General features: G+C 38.9%; 1 protein-coding gene across 2 annotated transcripts; it reads left to right on the top strand.

Annotated features, from left to right (window-relative positions):
• The first annotated feature begins 678 nt into the window (after positions 1-678).
• LOC147900290 (homeobox protein knotted-1-like 7) lies at positions 679-22,984 on the top strand. Of its 2 annotated transcripts, XM_087377617.1 has the most exons (6): positions 679-1,599; positions 2,546-2,666; positions 2,801-2,994; positions 3,263-3,394; positions 21,882-22,018; positions 22,830-22,984. In XM_087377617.1, the coding sequence occupies exons 1-6, from the start codon at positions 898-900 to the stop codon at positions 22,834-22,836; spliced, it is 1,293 nt and encodes a 430-aa protein (XP_087233743.1). In that variant the 5' UTR covers positions 679-897; the 3' UTR covers positions 22,837-22,984. The 2 variants fall into 2 exon arrangements, with proteins under 2 accessions (XP_087233743.1, XP_087233744.1); XM_087377618.1 differs by lacking the exon at positions 22,830-22,984 and having other exon boundaries at positions 680-1,599; positions 21,882-22,626.
• Positions 22,985-27,051: the final 4,067 nt, after the last annotated feature.

Here is a 27,051-nt window from a genome sequence, read left to right as displayed (position 1 = left end):
AACGTGAAATAATCCAAGTCGTGTCTAGCTTCAAGTTGATGTGCCAGATTGCTCCAAGGATTTAGAGGGGGTGGCTTGGAACACCAAAGGGCAACCAACTTGGTTTTTATGTCAGTAATTATGTAGCTCAAGGAGGCAGATCAGGTCATTTGGTCTACATTTGAATTGAAAATTTCATGACTTACACACATATGCTACAATGCACCATCCTGTGGTCCATGGAAACTTGAAAACAAGTGCCTTGGTCCTACATGACCAAGGAGGTCACGCAAGAAAACACCACGAGTTCAACTGAGGCCATACAACTGTCGAAAGAGAGAGTGATGACGATGTGGAAACTACCTAGAGATGATGGCATAATCTCGAATAGAGTTTCTTTTTAACTTAAATTTTTTTTTTCAAAACCCCCAAGATATAGACGTCCAACTACGAGGGGCATGCCAGAGTGTGGCTAAGTTGACAAGTAGGTAGTTGCCATTCCATAGGGGAATCGAACGTTGCGAGTTGCACAGGGGCATTCTGAGGGAGATTGAACGCGAGGAGATGCTGAGGTGAGCGAGTGTGTGAGGTGAGCATGTGGAACCCGAGTTAAAAAGGGGGGGTGGTCAAAGATTGATTGCTCGATAAGCAAAAAAAAAAAAAAGCTAGTTTAATACAAAACTATGTAAATAAGCTTCTTCTCTCTCACACGCCAAGGCCAGCGAACTGCACAGTCGTCCTTCTCTGAGCTTTTTGTCCCGCCATAGCCTTCACTTATACTCTGAGCTCAATCAGATCACACCATACGATACCTTCTGCCTCACTCTGCTCCCCTCCTTCCCCTCCATCACACTCGCCATAGCTGCCGGGCACGCTCTTTGAGATTATCACCATCATCACCATCAAGAAGAAACCACCATGGACGACAAAGCCTACGATCAGTCTGGCTCCATCAACAAGCAGCTTGGATGGCTCAGCAGCGCCGTGCTGCGCCAGCAACAACAGCAGCACACCTCCCCTCCCGCCTCCTTTGTCAACGACAAGGAGAACCGGAAGTGGTGCGGGTGCGAGCCCGGCTCGCAGTGCGTGCAGTGCAGCTTCTTGCACCTCCAATCAGCTACAGCAGCGGGAGAGAGAGCTGCTGGAGCTGCTCTTCAAGCCCAAACTCAAGGTCAAGCTCGAGCTCAAGCGCAATCTCACGCTCATGCTCAAGCTCATCAATCCCACTACGCCTCTCAGTGGCTCCCTTCGGCTATGGCTTCCCAGCCTTCCCATGGCTCCGGAGACATCCATGGCCGAAGCCTGCTCGACTTGCAGCACTCCGACACCGCCAACAGTAGTGATTTAGTCGATGAAGATGTCGCTACCGATCATCACCAGCAGGATACTCACATCACCTGGCAAAATGCGAGACTCAAGGCTGACATCTCCATGCACCCTCTCTATGAACAACTGTTTTCGGCTCACGTAGCTTGCCTGCGCATAGCCACCCCTGTCGATCAGCTCCCGCGCATCGATGCGCAGATAACTCAGGCTTCGCAAGTCCTCACCAAGTATGCCGTCCTGGGTCAAAATCATTTGCTCCTTGGCGAAGAGAAGGACAAGCTAGATGAATTCATGGTAAAGAGTTCGATCGCATATTCGTGCTCGAACTGGTGGGGATTTCTTTTTCCGTCGCTGCGAATTGCTAGAAATTCAGTGGTGAAATGAAGCACCGTCAGTATCGGACGGGGTACTTGAAAATGTCCCGTGGTTTTCGAAATGTCTTCATTTCCGTTTCTGTTTACATACTCATGAGAATCATGTGTGTTTGCTTGTGGCTTCTTCGTAAGGTCATGCTCAGGGCTGGCCGTTTTCCAAAAGTTACGTTCTCCGGCTCGATGGACTTTAACCTAAAATGTCTTCCAAGTTCCTCTGCGGAAGTGGAAACTAATATATCCGCGCCGCATGCTCTGCAGTCAAACATTTGTTCGATAAAATTTGTGCTCGCGGTCATGCGAACAAGGCTTTCCCGTGCAAAATTTCTTCTATTCTTCTAGAGAACTAACTAGAAATTTAGATTCACCAATATTTGGAGTGGGGAATGACGTGGGCTCTAGAGTTACAATAGGCGCAGAACCCTTGTCATGAGGTCAATACTAGAACTGGCTAGATTGTGTGTTTATACATACGTACATACGGATGCAATGCGGAATTGTGTGTATATACATACGCACATACGGATGCGCGGAGGAGGGAGACCTCGGAATTGGATGGAGTATTAAAAAGTCCTAAGGGGCCGATCATAATGCCATGAAGGTCCTGACTCCTGATTGTCATTCGCTAACTACGCTTTCCTTATTCGTCTCTTAAAGACAACATTGGTCCATTGAAGTGGAGGAGTCGAAGTGTACGAATTCCCAGTCGCATCAACTAATTTCTTAGAATCGTCTCATTAATGTGAAAATGACTGATGTGCTTAGGCCCTCGGGTTACTCGTAAGTTCGACAAGACAGTTTGAATCGTTGCAGCTATCTATGCTTGTGCCAAGGTGATCAGAACTCAAACGTTCTGTATCTGCGTGCAGACACACTATGTTCTCCTGCTATGCACGTTCAAAGAGCAACTGCAACAACATGTGCGAGTCCATGCCATGGAGGCAGTTATGGCTTGCTGGGAGCTAGAACAGTCACTTTTAAGCCTTACAGGTCAGTGTACCCAACACCCTCGCTCATGCAAGTGACAAATGTGTGGAGTTTTCTCATGACAAGGGAGCTTCATTATGACAATATTGTGTGTATCTGTACAACAAGACCCATCTCGACATTTCATGTTTGAACAGGTGTATCTCCCGGAGAAGGAAACGGTGCCACAATGTCTGACGATGACAATGACCAGGTGGACAGTGATCCTGGTATCTACGAGACAGGCTTCGATGGGCAGGATGCGGGAGCGTTTGGCCCTCTTGTACCCACAGAGACAGAGCGTTCTCTTATGGAGCGCGTCAGACAAGATCTGAAGAGCGAGCTGAAAACGGTATAAATACGCATGTGCAACTTAAGCTAGAATGACGAAGTAGTTTGGCCCGGCAAACATAATTGCACGAAATGGGTGACCTTCTGAATGAACCATTCCTCCACACTTGCACTATAAACCGTAGGAATGACAATGAGCATGGCGAAATCTCTTGCATTTTCAATGGGAGTTGCTCTTTGGGAAGAAGGAAAGGTTGTGAATTGTCCTTTGTGAAGAAGGCAAAGGCTGTGAGTGCTAATTTTGTGTTTCCTGCTCTCATTGTCTACAGGGATACAGAGAGAAGATAGTGGACGTGAGGGAAGAAATCCTCCGAAAGAGGAGGGCTGGCAAGCTACCAGGTGATACTACGTCTTTGTTGAAGTCGTGGTGGCACTCGCATTCAAAATGGCCGTATCCAACGGTAAGCAGATGTACTTTTGGCGTTGATGATCGAAGGAAGTCATGAGATATTTGTCTTGTAGGTGTGGGAAAGTCTTGTTTGTTTTTGGCTGTCGGAGTAACTTCCTACTTATGAGTGACGAGTCTATAGCCTGTCCATTGTCAGTGTCGTCTGAATCATTGTTGCTTGTCACTGCTCGAGTAGTTGAACTTGGACCTAGCTGCTCCCACTTTACTTCGGTTCATTCACTTCAATGAGAGTGTCAGTTCGACTACCGAGTCCTGTGTGGACATTGTACGGTGGCACAATGCCCATGGCCATGCCTATGAGCCATGACATGTCAATATATGATTTATGATGTGCAAGAGAGCAATCGCTCCCTATCTTATAACTAGTTTTCTTTGCCCGATGAAGAGTAGGAAGCTAATGCTCCCAAGGCTAGCATGTACTACTCTCTCATGAGTTGTGTGGTGGGTGTTGGAGAAAAACCGGCACTCAAAACAAAAATGAAAGCATTCTCTCCCTTTCTTAGTACTAGTGTTCTTTGCCGAACGAAAGAGGAAGCTAATGCTTCGAAGGCTAGCTTGATTTGTAAGAGAGCATTCTCTACTTCTCTTATAATTACTATTGTTCTTGGGCCAATGAAACTAGGAAGCTAATGCTATGAAGGATAGCATGCCCTACTTAGAGGGGCTCCCCATGTTTCCCGATGGGGCTATCCTAGCCCCACTAGCACCCAGTTTGAATTGCTGGTTACACTTGTACTCTCTTTCTCCCAGCTTTCTAATTCTAGCCCAACACCTTTGTTTGAAGGCTGCTAGCATAGCATTGCAATGCCCAAGCATTGAGATTGGCCTCCAGATGTTGATCTTCCATACGATTGGTTGAAATAGCTTGCAAATTTAGTCTTGGAAATCACGCAAGCGTTTGTGGGGACTTGTTTCGCAAAGTTGGTTGAGCTATATTTTCCGCCTTGGCAGAGTCCCTTTTAGAGCAACCTAAAGTTTGGGCATTGAAAATCAAGTGTTTCCTCCTTATTTCCAAAAAGATTGCTTCAGACAAACGTTCCATATGCTTGGTTGAAATCGCTCACAAAATTATTGCCAGATCTCAAGAATCCTAGGACTTGTTCCTGCAAAGTAGCTGAGCGTCCCATTGCTATACTTTCATCCTTGGCAATAGTGTGGTGAGGCCCTCTTAGAGAATCTTAAAGTCTAGGAATCGAAATTTGAGTGTTTCCACCTTGTTCTCTAAAAAGATTTGAGTGTTTCCACCTTGTTCTCTAAAAAGATATGATTCAATTTAGAAGTTTAAGGTAGCTCCCCTATAAAAAAAAAATAATGAATTGAGTTGAGGTTAGCCACGGTATTAAGGAAGCATAGAATATAGGACATCTACAACGCATGTGAGCCGTGTAATTGTCCATCTCCATCTTGAATCATCTTGCTTGCTTGATCATTTTGTCAACTAGGCTTATCTCCTTAGGTAGGCGGGAATACACAAATCGTTCAACCATATCCCTTCAACTCTATTGAGTTGCACAAGCCTATCCATCAAGTCCAAAAAACCCTACATTGGTAAACCCTTTTGCTATACAACAACATGGGATGACAATTGCTTCACTAGGGACAATGCCTACACAACCTCTTGATCATGAAGCAATCCTATGGAAGATGAATAAAGATGTAGCTCTAAGAGCATGGGAAGCTTTGGTGGCTCAATCACAAAATGGGAGGATGGGGAGCTTTGGTAGTTTTAGGAGCATGGGAAGCTTTGGTGGCTCAACCACAAAATGGGAGGATGGGGAGCTTTGGTGGCTCAACCACAAAATGGGAGGATGGGGAGCTTTGGTGGCTCTAGGAGCATGGGGAGCATGGGAAGCTTTGGTGGCTCAACCATCAAATGCATTTACAAGTCCTAACATGCGAAAGCCCTTATTGAAGTTGGACATAGGGGAATGCTTCTTCAACTTTCATGGACTTGCCAACATCCCCTCACAACCTTGCCCTATGAGGTCACTTCAACTACCCTATAGTTTTTCCCTAGAAGGTTGTCCTAATGTTGGGATATTGGGGCTTACTAACTTGTTTGTTTAACTTCCCATGTTGCCAAAGGACTTTTGACTCTATAGTGCGATTGAACGAAATCTACAAATATTTAAGGGCAATGCATAAAGGTGGGCTTCAAGCATAATAGCACATGCTAAACCAATCTAATAGATGTATGAGGGTGATTGACTCCATAGAGGCCATTGTCAACTCATTAGCATTACCACTGCTAGCATTACTTTCTTGCATTTGTGTTGGAATGTTCTCTAGGTGCTGGTGTAGTGTTACTATGTGCTTTAAATAAATCTTAAGTTGAGAGAAAGATACCATATTTTCTCCATAGCTATGCCCATTGGGGGCCAAAGTCTCCATTTGCAACCCACTATTGATCATGTGTAAAGGTATCCATTATAAAATAAACAAGAGATTAAGAAGAGATTTTCTCTATTTTCTATGCTTTTTAAAGATGTTTTAGATACTAGGGACTCCCTTGAATCCATACTTTCAAAAAAAGAAAGTTTTATAGACCCTAAGGCTAAAGATTTCACCTATGATATTGCGATCTAATGTTAGAGGGATGGCTGGGAATTACCATCATGCATTGCACTTGTGGTAGAGTTGGCAAGGTAATGATATCCCAATAGTGTAGGTTGGAGCCATTCTAGGCATTAGAGATAATGCCTTGAGAAAATTGTAGGTTTCTCTACAATGCTTGTGTTGCATCAATAGAAACATTTTTATGCAACCTCGACAAGGGTGTGAGTAGAATGACAGTTCTATCGCATTCGTCTTGTCATATAAAAGGCATTAAATGATAGTTTGCTTCATCAATAGTCCACTTTTAATTCTCATTGACAAGTTTACATGGTTCTTGTTGGAACACTGAAAGGAAAGAGTAGAGTGGACACAAACTCAGAATACTTGCTTATAGAATGAAGAAGAGTGAGGTCCTTAAGTAGGCACCTCATACAAGCTCACTGACATCACTGATGACCTCAGAGCTCCACAATCATCTCCTCAATCTGCTCCTAGATTCTCTCAATCATCCTATGTGGCTCTTCCACCACCTAACTGTGCTTGTGGGCACCTAACTGTGCCTCTAGCACTCACACATAGAAACATAAGGTGTGCCTGAGGCATACACCTTGAGATATCCCAACAAACCCCCCCTCAAGGAAATGCCTCAGGCTATGTCAAGGATACATCTAGTCTCATAGTTTCTCATGCCATCTCATGGTGGTCAAGGATTAATCTATGGCTAGGTTCTCATGCTAGCAAGGGTTCCCTTGGGTGAAAGGTAAACAAAAAGGGATACAGAAAGACCTTCCAATGGTTATCACCCCTGCATGTACATGCACACAATGTCTGCAGGAGGTACCATGGAACAAAATCATACACATGGCCTACATCATAAGGTGACCAGAGGTGTTTACAAAACACACAAAACACAAGAGTTTATTTTCATTCATTTTACCTTGACATAAAAAGAGAGATCTGGAGCATACATAGAGATGTTTAAAATGCATAATCTTCAAAGGATGCCTCATCTTGTGGAGGCTCATGAACTGTAAGTGCATTTTCTGTCTTTGCTTTGTTTCTGCAAAACTTCTCATTATGGTTGTTCTTGCCACAGTGCTTGTATGGATTAATTTTGAAGCAGTCCTTTGAAAGGTGATTTGTCTTTCCACAGTGATTGCAAGGGGTATACTTGCCCTTCTGGAATTTTACAGTGTCATTGCCTGTCCTAGTGTCATTGCCTTTCCTGAGCTCCATATGCCTTTCTTCTTGGAGAGCAGAGATAATACCTTCAAGATTAGGATTAGGAAGATTTTTCAAAGTAGTAACAATGTGATCATAATCTTCAGGCATACTCTTAAGTAACATTGCCATAGCATCATCTGGAGAAATAGGAGAGTTGATAGAAGCTCATTGAGTCATAAGACTCCGCATATAGTTGACGTGAGCTGCCAAAGTAGTACCACTAGCCATCTTCAATTCAAAGAAAGAGATTTTAAGTGATAGTTTAGAGATGTGAGAGCTAGCACCAAAAATTAAGTCAAGCTCTGCCAAGCTTCCGAAGGAGACTCCAAGTTAGAGATATGGTGAACATAATCATCTCCTAAAGCAAGAGCAATGATACCGTATGCTTTTTCTTCTCTAGCTGGATCACTTGCCGGTCATGTCGGAGTTGAGGATTCTCCAGCATTGGAGGCCGTAGAAGTAGCGGTAGGAGTAGGTTTGACAAGTCCCCATAAGTTCTCCCTCATCAATGCAAATTTCACCTTCATCTGCCATGTGTGGAAGCCCTTTCCATTGAACTTCTCTGAGACTTCTCTAGATTCAATAGGGTAGCCATGAGAGGGTCTAACCCAGATATTGGGCAGTGTCTTTCTCTCTTACAAGGAAAAAACAATAACTGAAAGACTTCCAAAATATAAGCACTTGATGTAGCAAATACTAGTGACCAATATTCAATCAATGATGCTTCTTCTTACATGCTTCACAGAGGTGGCTTAAAATGAGTACTTTCCAATCAAAAACAGGTCTAACAAATCAAAGCAAAACTGAAGCCACACTTGTACTGAAGTTATTGAAAACTTCAAAAGACCAGAAATGCTAGAGTAGCATTTTATGTAGCATCATCTTCAAAAGCTTGTCAAAACTGTCAAAACTAAAGAGCTGAACTTGGAGGGCTTATAGCTCACTCTTCAAAGCAAAAGAAAGGGGGCTTTCTGAGGCAAAAGAAAGCTGGTATACCACAGTAGATCCTCTGGGAAGAAGAGGCGCAAAAACGCGTCAGGTCGCCTTCTCTTCCTTTTACAAAGTCGACTGGTTTTTCTCTGTTTTCTCCTTCAATATGCAGCCATTGCTGCTCAGATTTCAGCCCAAGGTAGCCCAAGGATGGAGAAGCTTCCCCTGAAAGGAATTAGAGAAAGAAGGAGCAGGCGTAGAGAAAACGTAGGAAGAGAAATCGACGAAAAACGTGTAATGGCGACCAGCAGAGATGGAGGTTCTTCAATTCCTTACAGCCGGAAGTTTGCCCCTTCAAGGTGGATCTCCAGTAGGAAGGGCGTGGGAAATGGTTGAGAACCTGAGGAGAACAGGCTTAAGCAAATTTTGGGAAGAAGAGGGAGAGATGGTGAAGAAGAAGAAGAAGAAGATGATGATGATGTGGCAGAAATGGGCTCAAGGGGGATCAAATGGTTCTGATATCATGTTGGAACAATGAAAGGAAAGAGTAGAGTGGATACAAACTCAGAATACTTGCTTATAGAATGAAGAAGAGTGAGGTCCTTAAGTAGGTACCTCATACAAGCTCACTGACATCACTGATGACCTCAGAGCTCCACAATCATCTCCTCAATCTGCTCCTAGATTCTCTCAATCATCCTATGTGGCTCTTCCACCACCTAACTGTGCTTGTGGGCACCTAACTGTGCCTCTAGCACTCACACATAGAAACATAAGGTGTGCCTGAGGCATACACCTTGAGATATCCCAACAGTTCTTAGGAATGCACCAGTGTATGTGGGCAAAAGATGGAGTTGGGGGAGGGAGCTCTTTGGAAAATGCAGCAAGGAGAGGACTTTGAACAATTCTTTTACTGCATCAAGATGTGATACAATGAGAGAAAATCTATTAAAAAGCATATAAATGTTGAGGTTTGTCAAATTTATAGCCAGTCATTCTACACCTGATACCATTTACTAAGTATATCTCCAAGGAGAGGGTTTGTTACTTGCATCCCTTCACCCATGACATGGGTAATACAAATGTCAATGACATATTATTGATGTCAATTTCTAAACTAGAACAAAATTAAACCATTAGAGCCAAAAGGCAACATATTCTCAAAGGAGTGAAGTTATCAACGACTTTAAAGTACATAGAACTAAACTCGAAATTTGTTTTATATAGAACTTGGAACTTGCATCAAGTGCATACAATACTGAAATACAGATTCTAAGAAAGTGAATGTAGAATAAATGAACTAGACTTTGGAAAATTTGATCCTAGAACTGGAAAAAATTTAAGTTGAACCTAGAATAGGTTACAGGTACCAGGAGCTTGGAAAGAGTGAGTCAGATCTTAGACTTTGGAACAAGTAGGCCTAAGACCCAAAATCCAAAGTTAGTATTTTGGTTCTTGAAAAAGTGTCTCATAATCAATCTAGAAACAACTTGAATACACGAATGCAAAGGCTTAAGGCAATCAAAACTAAACCCAAGTTAAGAGTGGGGGTTAATGTGACGAAATTTTAGTAGATGCCACCTTGGTGGTAAAATTTTTATGGCACTAATACCAATGGTACATAACTACAACAACCAAGTGAGGTTTAAGGGAGTATCTCATGTTCATGTATGACCATGGCCTTAGCATGCATCTAGCAAGGTTAAAGACTAAGACTCATGGAAATTTAATATCGGGACATGGTTGAATCCCACTATCGAGATTCAATCCACAAACGAGTGGTAGAACCATAATCTTTTTAGAAGCATGTGGCTAGCTCAAAAGAGATCCCATCTTGATTTCTTTTCCCAAAAAAGAAATCATGTAGTTATAGATTGCTTTATTAGAGCAAAATTCCAAATTTGCATCCATCTCTAAGGAGCATAAAGTCTCTTCGGGCTCCCTATATTATGGGATTTAACCCAATGGTTTTGTAGATAGCTATTATAATAGGAGTTCCTCTTGTCATAATAAAAAAGATTATTGGCCAATATCAAAATCATGTAGTAATTTTCCTAGCTAGTCTTGTTTTAGATGTTGTAACCCATCAATTGGTTATTAGCCTAGAATAGTTAACGTTTCATACTAGCTAAGAGTTTTCTAGTAGTGAATAGTTAGAAAGTATGTTAAATGCATAGCTTAGTTGTTCCTTGCTCAGAGTTCCCCTTGCTATTAAGAGTATGCCAGCATTGAGAGTACAAGATAATACCCAATGTTTATTTTCATGATGTAGAGAAATGAATATGCTAACGGATGTTTTCCCTAAATGAGCTTTTTAATGATATCCTAGGGTTTAATGAGCTATTTAATGATATCCTAGGTCCTTAAATGATATCCTATTTCATGTTTTCCCTAAATGAGTCATATCAAACTATCTTTAAATTTTTAATGGATGTTTTCCCTAAATGAGCTGTTTAATGATATCCTAGGGTTTAATGAATATGTTATTGTAATTTTAACTATCTTTTATATGCTAATGGACGTTTTCCCTAAATGAGCTATTTAATGATACCCTAGGTCCCTAAATGATATCCTTATTTAATGTTTTCCTTAAATGAGTCATATCAAACTATCTTTAAATTTTTGACTTGTAAAGTTTTAACCTTTCCTTTCATGTTAAGAATATGCGAGTTTTTTAAATTGGATCTACATACATATAAACCATTCCCATACATTCATCATTAAAGATCAATGTGTGTACAAATGACATGCTTTAGTGCCAGCAACATCGAATTATTACTTTAAATAAGTGGATGTAAGTTGGTGCTCGATTTTCTATCACTAAATTTTTAGGGAGAGTGTCCTTTGGACTCTACCTTCGTGTAAGGAGTAGAGGCAAAAGAGTTGGGAACCACAATGTGAGATTTGGAAATGGAGGAAATATTATTGAGCTTTTGATTGAGATTTCCATGAGTTTATTAGGTGACAACCTTGAAAGCTCTTTAGAGGAAATATGACTGAGGAACCGTTATATTGTGTAGGTGGAGAATTCAATAAGGAGCACGGTACATTAGATAGATCCAATTCAATGCATATTGAGTAGCGCACTTGAGAAGCTGATCTACTCAAGTGTAGGCAAATAAAACTTGGTAGAGAAGTGAGCAATAGTACTAGTGGTGATAGCAATAGGAAAAGGATCTATAAATAATAATTTTCCTTCTACATGAAGTTACATGAGTATAAGCTTACTTTACACTGGCAAAAGAAAGTATTTGAAGGTTTTTGATGCTACTATTAGGCATAAAAGGCTCAAGGACTTCTGTTATTCTATTATATGAGTGTGTAACTCTAGATCAATAGCAGAAGCTAAGACACACAAGCAACAATGTGGTGATTAACATGAAAATTTATAAAAAATATTAGGGTTGATTTTGATCTAGTACCATTTGGTGGGATTTCTAGAGGGTTCCCTAGGAGCAGCTATGGGTATCAAAGACCTCCATGATGAGAGAGAGAGAGACACAGAGAGAGAGAGAGAGAGAGAGAGAGAGAGAGAGAGAGAGAGAGAGAGAGAGAAGGGGGGAGGGAGAGAGAGAGAGAGAGAAGGGGGGGGAGGGGAGAGAGAGAGAGAGAGAGAGAGAGAGAGAGAGAGAGAGAGAGAGAGAGAGAAGGGGGGGAGGGAGAGAGAGAGAGAGAGAGAGAGAGAAGGGGGGGGAGGGAGAGAGAGAGAGAGAGAGAGAGAGAAGGAGTGGGGGGAGGGAGAGGATAATTCTCAATAGTGAGACAATATTGCAAGACTTAAAAGTTAGAGGCATAAGTCTTAGTCCATTGACATCACTTGTGATGTCAAACATATCACATGTACTTTGATTTTTCAAGTACTCCAATCACACACCACACAACATCTCTCATAAAGCTACTCTCAAACAGACACTATGTATGGTCACACACACAAGGGACACATATAATGGGAATATGCACATATATGACACATAATCCAAACAAGCTTGGAGCCCTTTTCATTGCCAAGGGTGTGTAATGGAAGATAGATAGAATTCCCTATTTTTGACTAAATCAACTCAAATCATGTTAAATTTTCTTGGTGTGTTTTTTACATTTTAGGCTTCTGTATTTTCCTTCTCTATATTTATCTCCTCCCATTTTAATCCCTTGAGTGATCAAGATAGTGAAAGAGCCTTGAATAAATGGATGTAAGTTTTGATTGATTTTTTAGATGTTCCTTTGAAAATCTATAGCTTGTGCTAAGTGGGGAATTGATTTTTTAGATGTTGGTTTTAAATTTAGCACCCTATTATGAGTAGAGCTCCTCTCCCTTAAGCATGATGAATTAAATAGCCATATAAAATGGCTTATTGGGCGGGGTATGTGTTCACATGTGTCCCAATGAGCCTTCCAAACAGCCCACATGATAGCTTGGGCCAGCCTTCAGTGAGCAACAAGGACAAACGAGTACCCTAAGATTTCCATTTTTGTGGTTTTGTAATACTCGTGCCTAGCATATACGCAACTCATGATGTTAGTAGATTGCATTTGAGTTCCTAAAGACAAATCGAAAAATTTTGCGTACAAGGTGGTAACATTGTTATTTTCTATCCTCCACACTTGGCCATACATTTTTACAATGCAAGAATGTGCCTTTATCTAGATTCGTCCCTTGAAGGTAGGGCTCGTCATTCGGGACTGCATTGTCCAATATCCGAACACTAGTATCTATATACCCTGTTTGGGCCTTGTATATGCATCTTGTGTGTATTACCTAGGTTTAGAACTAGTCTTAACCCTTAACCAATATAAGGCAAGATGCCAAATGCTTTTTCCCATTAATTTTCCAATCTTGCAAACAATGGTGAGCCAGTGTAGTAGTACCTTGCCTAATTAAATAACCATGCTTATGCTCCTAGCATCATACATGACACAACATAGTGTCTACGATGACACAATACGTCCCAAAAGGAGTATATTATTATTGTCTCACTTTATGCTCTTAGTTCTTGTGCCTATTGCCAATGTTTTGTTGTTTATGCACTTTATGATATCAATAATCAATTATGAACTTAAAATCGATTTAATGTGCTCTTCAAAAAAACTTGGACTAGAATATTCATTGAGGTATGTATGTATGAGATCATTGAAGGAGGACTTTATTTACCCTTATTAAGAGAAGTTAACAAAGGATTTCAACACTTGTTTAAAAATCTGAAGTGTTATTTCTTACTATAGTGCATTTCATGAAGTTATAATGTCAATAATTTTTAGGAATCGACACACCTAAAGGATATACATTTGATGTTCAAGTGCTTGCTCCATTGTAATTAATAGCTTACAAGGCATTGGAAGACATTCCAAGTGTGTATTGTATATTTTATTTCTTTATTTTCACCCTTAGATCTATAAATGGTTAGTATCATAATAGAAAGAATTCTACAAGAGCCCTTCCTATGACGTTGACTGCTTTTGGGCATGATCCTAGTCCTTCTCCACTCTTACAAGTTTCTTATAGAGGTCACTCCAAGTGATAATTGGGCCACTACAGCGATGAGCTCTTTGTATTCATGCAAAAATTTTCCTACCATGTTTTACTTTATGACATTATTTATAAAGTTTTTACATACACACAAAAATATGATGTATAACAATATGGCAAGATTTCCTTAATAAATCTCTTTAAGAGGGGCTCATCAGCGAGTATCATTGATTCATGCTTGTGTGCATGCTCAATTTCAACCCCATTAGATATATGTTTTTATTCCCATTGATCTATTTCACAATGCTTTAAAATTCTTCAGACTGTGATTTAAAAAAAAAAAACTCTCAAATACTTATTGCATAAAAAAATATGCAATATCTATGAACATACTAAAAAACCATATGATACAAAGGATAAAGTGAGAATTTTTTAGTCTATATATCTATCTACATATACACCTGTGAGTGTGTGTGTGTGTGTGTGTGTGTGAAGAGAGAGATGAGGGGGGTAATTACCTTTCAAAGTGAGGAGATTAAAAAGGGAAATAAATAAAAGGTTCCCAAGAAACAAAAGCTGGAATTTGATGAAAAAAATTGGATAGCACAGACAAACAAACATGGACTTAGAGGCTCAAATCATTAATTGGAGATTTTTTAAAGGTCTTATGATATCAAGGTTGCACACAAAATGTGTGGGGATATCTCCACACTATTAATATTAATTTTTTTGCTACACAAGGAGATGCATGGCTTTTTGTATTTGCAAAGTCCACTTGCAAGCAATTAAATATTTAAAATAATTTAAAACGAGCTAGTCTAAAGATTCAAGTTCTACATGTTGGTGGTTCCTTTAAATCTAAAAGAAAATTCTAAAATTAAGATTGCTAACCAAGAAAAATCATGGCAATTACAATGTGCATTGAAAATTGTACATTTATATTTGTTGCCATCATTAACTATTTCAGGATATTTTTGTAGAGTAAATACTGTTTAGAGGTCAACTTCTCTAGTTGTGATGAATTACAAGCGATGAATATACACTACATCATGTGTGCTTGCAAATGTAGAGCTCTTGATAGCCAAAAATCTGGATATATTTAAACTACATGTCTACTTTAGAGAAGACATAGAGGGATGTGTCAAATTTTGGAAATATTTGTGGCATCAATTGTGTAGCACTTGCACATTGATTGTAGTATGGGATTTGGCATTATTAATGATGTTGCGAAAAACTACTTTGAAATGTCTTAATCATTCTCTCTTCAAAGCCAATTTCTTTCATTTGTAACACAAATTATAGATCTATAAAACTAGATCTTCCAAACCTTGTGCATGCAAAAGGAACCAATACCTCTTTGCCTCTAATGGTTGATCCTTAGTAAACACTTTGACAAGAAGTTTTCAGCTTGTAGATCAGTATGGATCTAGTAGTTTAGCTCTTGTATACTAATTAAAGAAACTATCATACTTTTATGAAAGCTATTAGAAGAATTAATTTAAAAGCTATCTCAAAACAACTATTCTGGAACCATAATAACATTTCTGCATAGGAGGAAATGAGATTGGAAATGTATTTTTGGTACATAGGAAAGATCTTTAGACTAGACATGATTGAAGTTAACTTGGTATAAATTGGATACTTCTTCAAGCCTCTTAAAGGTTGCTATAAAATATAGGTGAATTGCTCTTAAACCTACAAAGCACAAGGTTGCAACTTAATGTGAGTAGTTGCTATATTCAATAGGAAAGTAGAAGAGGGAATAAATATTCCATCAACCTATTTAACAAAAAATTGCAAGACTTCCATGGATCTAAACTATGTCTCTTGAGTAACAAGTCCTTTAGGCTAGTTTATCCATTGGAAATGAGGCTTATAAATGGTGAAGAGAATTAGGAAAAATGATATAAGTCTTTAAGATATTCATTGTCTTTGAACAAGCTGTCCTCTAAGGAGTCTACTCAAACATGGACTTGAGCAAGCAGATGGGAGGCCCCAGATTATTGCAAAATATGTAGAAACACCTTGAGCTAGTATATTGTCACTTATAGAGAAGATATTCTCACAAGTAAGCACATAGATGAATCCCAAAAGATAAGGGGCTTTGTGAGAGGCCTTAAAGATGATATAAAATAGAATTGAGAGGAAATTATTTTTAAATTTGGATGATACCATAAAATGTACATAGGTATATGATGACACCATAGTGAAACCAAAAGTGGTTAATGAGTGTCAAACAAGATATGCCTCATCAAAATCTGTCTATAAGGACCATTTAAGATTGTAGATACTTCTTAAACAAAAAAGAGAGTCTTGGAGCAATATGTGCATTTCTTAGAACTAAGAGTCATATAATCATTGTAAATTTATATATATATATATATATATATATATATATGATTTATTTTAGTTTATCATTTTCACATGTTCAAAGCACAATACTAAACACATCAATTTTTATGAGAAATTGATATCTTGAAAAAAGATAGGACATGTATAGAACAATGAACATTTTTAGTATCTTTTGTCGTCTCTTTAAGAATATTCCATGACAAGTACTCTATGCCACCATACTTTCCAAATTTTAAAATGAAAGGAAATCTAGGTAGTTTAAAGGTTACGTTATGGCTATGTTGGTGGTCCATGAGTTGGTATGAGTTACTTGAGAATTGGATTTGTCAATTGAATAGTTTTAGTTCTCTATATCTATAAGATAGTCATAACATGATCAACATGGTAGCAAAATAATTTTGGTTACTCATGTAATACATCATGTAGAGAAATACCTCACCATGCTTATGGGGCTTTTTTAAGAGATTGAATATCCCTCTAAATACGAGTACTACATGTCATAATGATTGCATTTATTGTTTTAAGATCATAAAGGATGTGCTATGTGCATATGTAAGTAATGTAAAATGAATTGAGACAAATTGAGAAGAGTGTTGGAGTCACATTTCCAACGATTTATTTAATTAACACAAAATTTAAATAGCCATAAACTAAAAATAAAAATAATAATCACGGTTATAAGTTCATTTAAAGATCATCAATAGATAATAAAGAGAGGACTATAAGGACAATGACACTACATACAAGAGTCACTCCTAGTTAGAGCTAATCTCTAAACACATTTTTGCATTCCAATAATGATTAATGTATAATTTTTTATAAAAGCAAGTAACCCTAGTAGAGTCTAAAAAATACAACACTGAAAGACAACTCCTTGATAAAATAAGAGTGTACCAATATAGATCTATAAAAAAATGTATTCCCAAAACACGGCCTAGTAAAAATTGAAGAATATCACTAAATTATACCCAAAAGACTAGAGAATCCCAAGACATTAGATAATCTCTCATGTGATACGTCATTAATCCATCAATAGCATCAATATTTCTAGTCATGCAATGAGGACTAGCTCCTTCATATACAAAAATTATTATATGAGTCGGATCCCATAACCACATAATCAAAATTGAAGGTCCATGAACCAAAACTCCTCTACAACTCAAATGCCTTATACGTAAGATCTTAATGTAATCCAAGAAAAGTCCACAAGCCCAAAAGTCTTCCTAGTTCAAATTACGATTTACCCAAGATCCATATTGTCCTTGATGCCTTGAAATGGTAAATCAAGAGAAGAAATCTCTCACAGTTTTGCATAAAATCCAAATCAATCTATCTTTCTAGTCTGCATGAGAAAGATATGCTAAAAAACAAAGTTTTGTTTAAGAGGACTTATGATAATATCTAGATTCCCTCAATTTTGATTTCAAAGAGTAGCAAGCCTTTGGATTGATAGAGGTATGACCAACGTCAAAAATCAGCTTCAATGCAGCAAGTACATCTTGAGGGTAGAAAAGAGCAATGTGGAAGTAAGAGAAAATAAGGAGATGGCCTTGATAAACTAATGGAAGAATATGAACTGAATGACAAAGAATCGACTACATACAAGTTTTAAGTCAAAAATTCCACAAAAGCAAGAAATTGCTTTTAATTAAAAAGCTAAGCTAACTAATTGCGATTAATTAATAAAAGATAATCAACCTAATCTAAATAGCATCTAATAAATAAAAGTAAACTAGATACTTAAGAAATAGTATTCCTTAAAAGCTATTATCCCATGACTGCTCTATCCAGGAACATAATTTATTTGATGTTAGGCCTAGAATAAATAGATAATCTAGGATTACTAGGCTCATAACTCATGATAGGCAATGTGTATGTTACCCAAATAGAATTTACTAGCTATGGCTCCATGTGTGTTACTTAACATGCATTTGAGTGGTATGGATATAAGTCTATTAATTAGAATATACTCAAAGAAAATCAGATTTAGAGATCACGTCTGTCTTCCAGGCTAGAACCATATAATCTCGTTCTTTCCACAACCACCAAGTCCTAGTATGAAGGTGCCAGTATATCTATAGGGTGTAGAAACCCTAATGTGAATCCTATAGATGTGTGTTGTGAGGCATGCTAGCAAGTGGAGAATGATTTGGTAAGAGCTTGGACAACCCTAAAAATTATAATATGACCCATGCACTAGCTCCTAACATTGTGTCGTTGGATGTGACTAGATGAGCACTATAGAAAGTGTTAGCTATACTCCCCTCATGATAGTTGCCATCATCATCATAGCAAGATGATATAACGTCATGGTGAAGACCATGGTAAAGAGATCTTTATAACTGAAAATGACCAATGCATTATTTGATGAAGACAACTAGACAAGTGTGCGAAGTCCTGTAACATGCATTCACATAAAACTCACAGATGTGAACAACAAGCATGTGCACAAATATATAAATGAGAAAAATGTATGGGATATCCATGGAATGAAGTAGGCAGTCAAAACTTGTCATTGAATTCTATGTGCCCTCTTTGTAAGGCTTCTTATCCATCCCTTTCTTCTTTGATGGGCCTAGAATCAACCCTAGATACTATCAACCCTAGACACTAGGGTCTTAAAGTGGTGGTCAGATGGCATCTAGTTGACTGCTAAAACGACAAGCACTAGGTTTGAGGCAGGAATCTAGGGAGAGCTCTATCTGAGAAAGAACACCATTGAGTAGTAAAGAGAGTGTTGGTTTTCCTACGGCTAGGTGGTGAAGTAGAGTAGAGCCTCAAATGTAGCTCTATCCGAGAAAGAACACCATTGAGTAGTAAAGAGAGTGTTAGTTTTCCTACGGCTAGGTGGTGAAGTAGAGTAGAGCCTCAAATGTTTCAACATCAAAGAAAAAATGACTCTACTTAGTCAAAAAATCAAATATCTAGGGGAGTGATCACTCTAAATAAACAAATAGTTGATTAAATATTCAGGACTGATAGGGGCAGGGCTCTAGCATAGAGGAACATGCTTTTTTTGGAGTCCTTGGAAATCGGAACAACAGGAATTATATGCAGCCACTTGGCTGGATATCTTCTTTAAGGGGCAGTGCTCTTGGCAGGTGTGCCTCTTGATTTAAGCCCCTCACATATGAACTGCATGTAAGTTCCCATTAAAAAGAAACTCCTTTGTAAATTAGCCTGCAATGTTACATGTTTCTAAGGTGACTTTTTGCTAGGGCTGGTGGAGACAATGAAGCATGCATGTCAGCAGAAGTGAGCACCTGAACAAAACCGTGCTTACAAAACTCTGACAAGCAGTATGCAATGGGGAGAGAGGGAAGAGAAAGGAGGAGTTGGAAGCAAGAGGGAAGGGAGCACTTTGGCTGCAAAAAGGATCTTGCTGCCACCAGTTTTCTAGAAGGGACAGGAGAAAGAAGCTTCGGTGGTAGCGGAGGATGCCAAGGAACAACCATAATTTTGATTACGTAGTCTAGTAACTCTAAACTGTATACTTTGTAAAATCCCCAACAAGCTGCTCTATCAGAGTGATGTTTACAAATATGTTATAGTTGGGTTCTATTGCAAACTTTAAAGTTGTCAATTTACGTTTGTATTGTGACTAGAGCTGCGGAGAGGAGATGAAAACAGGGGTGACAATTTGTGGAAGAGGCTGAGTGTTGTTTTGACGTCGAACATGGAAATATTCATGAGCACAGAGAAAAGAGCTCAAGCTGATGGTCTCAGCATTTCTTCATATCGGTGAGGGTGTGGCATTCCTTCTCTGAAGTGTCGCCCAAGTGGAGCCTGTGTTGAGAGGGAAGTCGTTCGAAGGTACAGAAGTTTAGGAGGTAGTGCTTTGTGGAATGGAGGGATGTGTATAAAAGGGTGAGGTAAGTTTCACATTCGCTTGGGCCTACAATTCCTCGTGAACGGTTGATAAGCAAAAACGAAGGACTTAGCAGCAGAGAAATCACTTTGAATCCGAAGATTGTGAATGCTATAAAACCGAAATAAATTCTAAACCACTAACTTTCAAACCATCACACCCCAGAGGCAGGGTATAGAGAAAAGTGGATTAAAGAAACGTGGGCACTCCATGCGGTGTGAATCAGGACCATGCCCTGCTAGGAATAAAGCCCAATGACACTTGACATAATACAATTTTGTATTCTGGACAGAACCCAAACTAGAAGTCTAGATCCACATAGAACAGATGAATACCATTTATAATGCCGTGTCCATGAAAAGAATTTAATATAAAGTGACAAAAACTCCTTTGGCAAGATTCCTTGCAAAGATCCAGGAAGTAAGATCTCCTCAAGACACCGAGTCTAGTGTCAAAAACTCAGCGAAAACAAAAGGTTGACGAGAAATCATCAAAGCTTCCACGTAAGCTTTGCCATGTATACATCCAGCATCAATGACACCAATATCCAACTGCTAGATGGAAAAGAAGCAGCGTTTGACATTTTAGCAAAGATCTCAAGATTCTACTTTGGCAGGGTTCCTTGGGAAGATCGAGAAAGTAGGATCTCCTTAAGAAATTGAGTCTATAGTAAAAAAACTCAGCAAAAACCAAAGGTTGAGTAAAAATCTTTAGGGATTGAGATCAATTTTAGATGGAATTTGGACAGCCCTTGAATTGAGGAGTTAAAGGGGGTTAGGGTCAATTAAATCTTCGATCATAGAAATGCATGAGCCGAATAGCTGTTCCCTAGCAAACATGATTATGATTATTTGACTCGTTTAAGTACTTGCACTGAGGTGGGAGTGGATAGAAGCAGGACACCGAGAGAAGAGCCTTCCCTTCTTTCGATAACTGTTAATAATGCCATCAGTTGTCCACTGACGGGAATCTCCCTCCTTTTCCCTTTTTGGTGTTCATGCATTTCTGTACACACCTGCAGAGATAGCGCTGTGTATCTCAATTTTGATATTCTCATCTCAAACATCAGCCTTGGGTGTCGATGGGGCCCAACTCTTAGACTTTATTGTAAACATCACGATACATATACATGCAAGTGCACTTTCAATCAGAAGTTTCAAACCAGGTGCTGATGCTGACATAAAAAAATAAAAAAGAATTAGACAAATATGTATATCTATAGGTTTGTGTATACACACACACACACACATGTATACACGTGCAGGTGCTGGCTTGCCTAAACATGCAGGAATACAGGTCCGGAACAACAATCATCTCCTACTTGAGCATTTGGGCATAAGAACAGAGATGTCATTGCAAAGTCTTACAGCTACTTAAAGGTCCCAAAACTTGAACTTGAACGTGCAACCATCGTCCAATAAATGTGCGAGGGAGCAATTCTTGCAGTGCTATTCTGAAGTTGCAACATCTATTTCCTTGTGTTCTGATTCAAGATATCTACTACGTTCAATTTTGTTCTGCTACAGGACTATGCTTGAGAGGGGAGTGACATTCTGTTTGTTTTTTGAGAATAGACGAATAGGTTCCACTAGCTTTTTAATATAGGATGTTGAATCAAATTCAATAAACAAGAATTAATAAATTCTGTATTAAAAAACGTGTTTATATTTTGTGCTATTTCTTGGCAAAAGACTGGCCTTACACTTACTACATAGGAATGCTAACTGGAAATCTTAAATTTCATTTGCCTATTTAGCCGAAGAGCTCATAGCTATCAATTTAAAACTCTTTAGAAAGTTTTTCTAATCTGCTTGGACTACAGAAAGTAGATGAAAGATGCTTTTGTGTTTAATCGAAAATCATTTTCTTAAAATTAGAGACGGCTGTCTGCAGTTACTTTATTTTAAGACGATTACAAAAAACAAAACCCGCCAATTTGACTGCGCGGCTGTTTATGGAGTTTATGGACTGCTTTCAATCTATACTGCAAGAGAACATGGAGAAAGGACGCATATGGGATTACAAAATATTGTGATTCAAGACATGCTTTTTGATCTGCATTTTTGTCCTTTTTGTGTTGATCAGGAGGATGAAAAGGCCAGACTGGTCCAAGACACCGGTTTACAGCTGAAGCAAATAAACAACTGGTTTATAAATCAGAGAAAACGGAATTGGCACAATAATCCGTCGTCCTCGGCGGCCTTGAAGAGCAAACGTAAAAGGTAAGCGTTGGCATGCATCGAAACTCTAATGAAGCAGAAGGGTGGAGTAAATTTGCTCGTCTCTTATCGGCCCATCAATTGGTGGAGCGAGCGGATCCAGAGAGTGAAATGGGCGAGTAGGCAATATTGATTAGCAATTGCATGCAATACAAGATTATTTAGTGGATGGCACGTACCAGTTTGCCCACCTGAGCTGGCTGCCGGCGTTCGATGCCCTGTGCCTATCACCATACGCCACACGCGTGGATGGCACGCCAGATGGCGGTGTGTATCATCATGTGTTTGTGTGCATAACGATCTCAGTGCCTCCAAGGGCTTGGGCTGCGACTCGATGTTTCAGCACATTGAGAGCCTTGATGTTTGTAGCATCCATACATTATGGGACCCATCGCCATTATCTGTGATCCGAGATTGCACATATGATCATCTGGGATTGGGCCTGTTGTTGATTGTAGTTATCTATAGATTTCTCTTTACTCGTTGGGCCTTTCTAGGTATGCGATACCAACCCCCTTGCATTTCATGTATATTCATATCTCATTTCCACCTTTAATGTCACATCTTATCTATACATAGTGCACACATGGACTTGAATTTTTGTTTAAAATCAGAATGTTGAATACACATGCAACCATAGGGTTCCTCCTTCCTCGGCAATCAGCTTCAAAGCATTATAAGTGCCAGAAAAAGTCGAGTGTGTAGTGCTAAATGAGACTTAGCTTTTCTATGCAAGTATTTTCTTAATCATAATAGCCATTGATAAACGTTGCCAAGAGTTTAATTTCTTCATTTTCAATGTTATGAAATGCAGGAGTTAGGGAAACAAAGGAAAAAAGATGAATAAGTAGTTTTCCAAGGTGGATGGACTAAATAAAATAAAATTTATACATATAGCAATTTTAGCTTACCATCACTAAGATCACCTTCCCTAAAGGGCAGGCCAAAAAGATATTAGAGAGTATTAAGACTCCTTTGTGATGTATATAAATAATGGGTATACAACTTCACATTTGTCAATGGTTCTTAAGTCATAAATTGGATACAAAATTGATGGTCATTTGGTATTGCCGTGAGATTCAATAAGCTAAAGTGTTAAAATAATTTTTCATATTTGTTTTATCCTAAAACCGGCACCACTATGCTTACAAGTTATGATAGGAACAGGATTCATTATCCATTTGGAGTTAATTGTTCTCAATAAGGGTGATTGACTAAAATGAATTATTATGTTATGAAATGTAAACTTGGAAACAAATTTCAAAATAAGGATCATGAGTGGGTTAGGATCATGATGTCAATGAGGTTGAACACAATTTGAATTATGGTTGCCCTTTAAGTAACTAAAGTTTTGACCATTAATGTGTTCATTTGGCATGGCATCTTCAATCATTGTAGGGATTACGCTACAACTTGATATCTCCCACTACTTTCCTAGTTTTCTTGAACATTGAGAGTTGTGAGGTTGATGGTTGTAGAATATAGGCATTATGGCATTATTTGAGATCCTAAATTGCACATATTTCTTAGCAAATGTTTGCTGATCTCCTTGAACACAAGATGCTTTGATTTTACCCAGCCATTACTTTTGATCATTCCAAGATTTGAACATATGGGATAGAGCTCATTGTGAATTGGAGTCATCAATAGATTTCTCTTTTTTTAAATAACTTGTTGAGCCCTTCTAATTATGTGATACCAGCCCCACTCAATTCATGTATATCCATCTCTTTTGTGCACCTTTTATGTCACATTTTATCTACATAGAACTTCCTTGCATGTATGGACTTGAATCTTTGTATATAGTCAAAATTCTGAATACACATGTAATCTAGGGGCTCTTCCTTCGTAAATCACTCTAAGAAAACTTTTAAACATTATCAATGCTAAAAAAGTATTATGTAGTGCTAAACCTTACTATTATGATACAACTAGTCTTTTCTTAATTATATCAGTCGATTTAATTTGTTCATTTTTCATGTTATGAAATGCAAAAATTAGGGGGCAAAAGGTATATAAATAATGGGTATATCACTTCATGGTTCTAGAATGTATATAAATAATGGGTATATCACTTCATGGTTCTAAAGGCATAAATTGGATAAAAATTAATGATTATTTAACATCGCAATGAGATTCAATAATCTAGTGTTAAAATGATTTGGTATTTGTTTTATTTCTTTGTTCTTCAAATGCAAAACTATGCATGCAATAGGATTTGTTAGCCTATGCATGCAATAGGATTTATTAGCCATTCGAAGTTTATTTGTTGTAAAAAGTAAGAAAGGAAAATTTATTGAATGTGCTAACGAGATGTTGATGCTATATTATAAAAATCTAAAACCAGAGATGTTTAAAAGTAAAGGTCAAGAGTATAGATTGACATACATATTAAATGGCTAAGTAAGGGGCATCATTGTGTCAATGATCGACCATGAGGTTGAAGACCATGCAAATTGTGGTTGTCTTTTTAGTAACCATTCAAGTTTTGCATTGAATATGATCATAAATATGTGGTACACCCTTGTAAAGGCTTGACAAATCTTAAATCCATAGAGAACCATTTCAAACATGGTTTTATAAAAAATAGGCGTGAAAGATCATTACCCTTTTAGATTTCCTTCAAAAAATGTTAAAAACTTGTAATTTTAAAAAATAGATTGCAATTTGCATAGCAAGCTAGAAATGAAATGTTAGATTCACTTGCATTCTACGAACAAGATCTATCACCTTGGGAGACTAAAGCTATAATAATTGTAGTGGATTGTCAATCATATCAATATATTGGTAATACAAATTAAGTAGTTGGTTTGAATATTATCACTTCAAATATATCTTTGCAAGAAAAAGATTGTGATGGAAGAACTGAAACTAGCTAAGAGAAGATAGTCATAAAGTAAAAACTATAGGCCTATTATACTTAAAGAGAAGATAGTCATAAAGTAAAAACTATAGGCCTATTATACAAGATCAATCCATCACCATGGATGACTGCTCAAAGGATGGGCAACATCATATTGAATAGTCATTCACCCTAGCCTAAGAAATATGAGACAAACTCGATGACTAGTGTCTAGCACCTAGATGGACTCTTTGATACCTCATGAGATCAAATTACTCTTTGATACCTCATGACATCAAATTACTCCTTCAAAACTAAAATTTTGCAATAACATGAATTGATATTGTGTAATAGTAGCCACTAAGGTGTGAGACCCTCTCCCTCTCCCTCTATAGAACAAATTCTGAGATAATGTCCTAGTCACAACAAGACAAAGCACCCATAGACGCGCACACAGACGCGTCTACTGAACTAAATAAAAAACTTACGGGCGCATCTATTTGCGCATCTGGAGACCCGCGTCTACCAACGCGTCTATATATCAGACACATGCACGTATAAACGCGCACTTAGACGCTTAAATAGATGTGTTTATAAACACGTTTGTAGATGCAAAGATAGACGCTTGTCGAACAGACAGACGCATATATAGACGCGTTTATAGACGCACTGATAAACGCGCTTTATTTATTTTTTTTTAAATTTACAGAATGCTGTGTATGTTGTGTATGCTATATAGTTATAAGAATCCCATATCCACATTGTGTAATTCAATTCTTACAGCCAACCGCATTTTAATTACAATTCCAAATAAAACATTACAACTTCAAAACGCAATAAAATTGAAAGCTCAAAAAGTGCTTGTATATACATATAGCACGAAGCTAAGCCACGTCATGTGGCTTCAAGTACAAAAAATAAGGAAGCTAAGCCATGTCATGTGGCTTCAAGTACAAGAAATAAGAGGAGTGTATATACAAGAGGCACGAAGCCAAGCCAGTGGCTTTAAGTGCAAAAAAGAGTAGCTAGCACTACTTCTACGACTAATCCTCGCTGCCTTCCACGCTTCCTTCTGTGCTCCCTTCTGCGCCTCCCTCCTCGTCTTCCTCGTCGTCTTGTGCATGGGCCTGTAAGCAAGGGACAACATATATCAATGTATGAAAAATCAAATCTTTACTTATAATTTTGGCATTATTTAATTACTTTCAAATACCTCAGGGGCTGCTCCAATAGCCCGGGTATACTGCTCCTCAGTAATCAACCCGCCATCATAGAAGTGCCTCCATGTATCTCCTCTGCGATGGTGGCGGTGGTAGGCTGTCTCCACAGGAGTAGGGTATTTGCCCACGATCTCAAGCTACAAGACGACACACTTTGCGGAGGGATTAGTACAAAGAAACAACCTCCTAATAAACTACATAAGCAATATAATTTGAGATCGATACTTACAAATTCAGCCTCCCATGATTCAACACCCCCTGCTCCAAAATGCGCGCTTCAACACGTGCTGCAGACTGGGGTCCTCCCTTGCTGACTTCATTGCTTTCTTCCACTCACGCTTGTGAGTGGTGTGGGGCGGGCCCCTTGGTGGTTGACCTCCCTCCAGCCTGGCAAGCTCCGCTAGTGCCTGTCTCTTGAGCGAAGATCTTTTATTGCCAAGTATCGTAATAATCTTTGACTTGGCCTATTTATCTGTGAACTGGCCGATTGGGGGGGTTAGGATACCTAGAGCGAACAACAGCGAGGGTCTCAGTAGCCAACCTCTTTGGCTGGTCTTTGAAATGGATAAAGCAATCTCTGTAATTGTTAGCAATTACAGAGCGCATGAAGGCCATGATGTCCTTCCCCCGTGCATCCATCAAGATGCCTCCTGTCTGAGTGATGTCATAGAATATCGTACCATCACCCTGAGGCACATATAACTCATCTGAAGAATCATTGTCCCCACCACCACCCCTCCCAAAGCATTGTGTCATGCATCCCCCACCACCGCTCTCCCTGCTACTACGCCTGCTACCATGTCGTGTCGAGCTCGTACACTGGCCACTCGTAGCTGGAGACTGCACGGGACTACGCTGACCACTCGTAGCCGGAGAACCGAGTCTCGACGGCACGAGTACGTCGACGGCTCTGCAAGACAGAAGGACCTCCTCACGGCATGGGAGAAGGGGCATAAGACGGGATGGCAGAAGGG

The sequence above is a fragment of the Dipteris shenzhenensis genome, chromosome 7 (genome assembly GCF_047967505.1).
Source record: "Dipteris shenzhenensis isolate YYH24624 ecotype China chromosome 7, Dip_SZ_1.0, whole genome shotgun sequence".
In the NCBI taxonomy this organism is placed as follows: Eukaryota; Viridiplantae; Streptophyta; class Polypodiopsida; order Gleicheniales; family Dipteridaceae; genus Dipteris; species Dipteris shenzhenensis.
Note: the sequence above shows the minus strand (reverse complement) of the source record. Positions and strands in the feature narration are given on the sequence as shown.

What these genes read in the sequence shown, in the direction of transcription:
- LOC147900290 (XM_087377617.1), top strand. Translation starts at nt 898, where the DNA reads ATGGACGACAAAGCCTACGATCAGTCTGGCTCCATCAACAAGCAGCTT. An exon ending in GTCACTTTTAAGCCTTACAG is followed by an intron (nt 2,667 to 2,800) that starts GTCAGTGTACCC and finishes ATGTTTGAACAG; the next exon opens with GTGTATCTCCCGGAGAAGGA. An exon ending in CAAAATGGCCGTATCCAACG is followed by an intron (nt 3,395 to 21,881) that starts GTAAGCAGATGT and finishes TGTGTTGATCAG; the next exon opens with GAGGATGAAAAGGCCAGACT.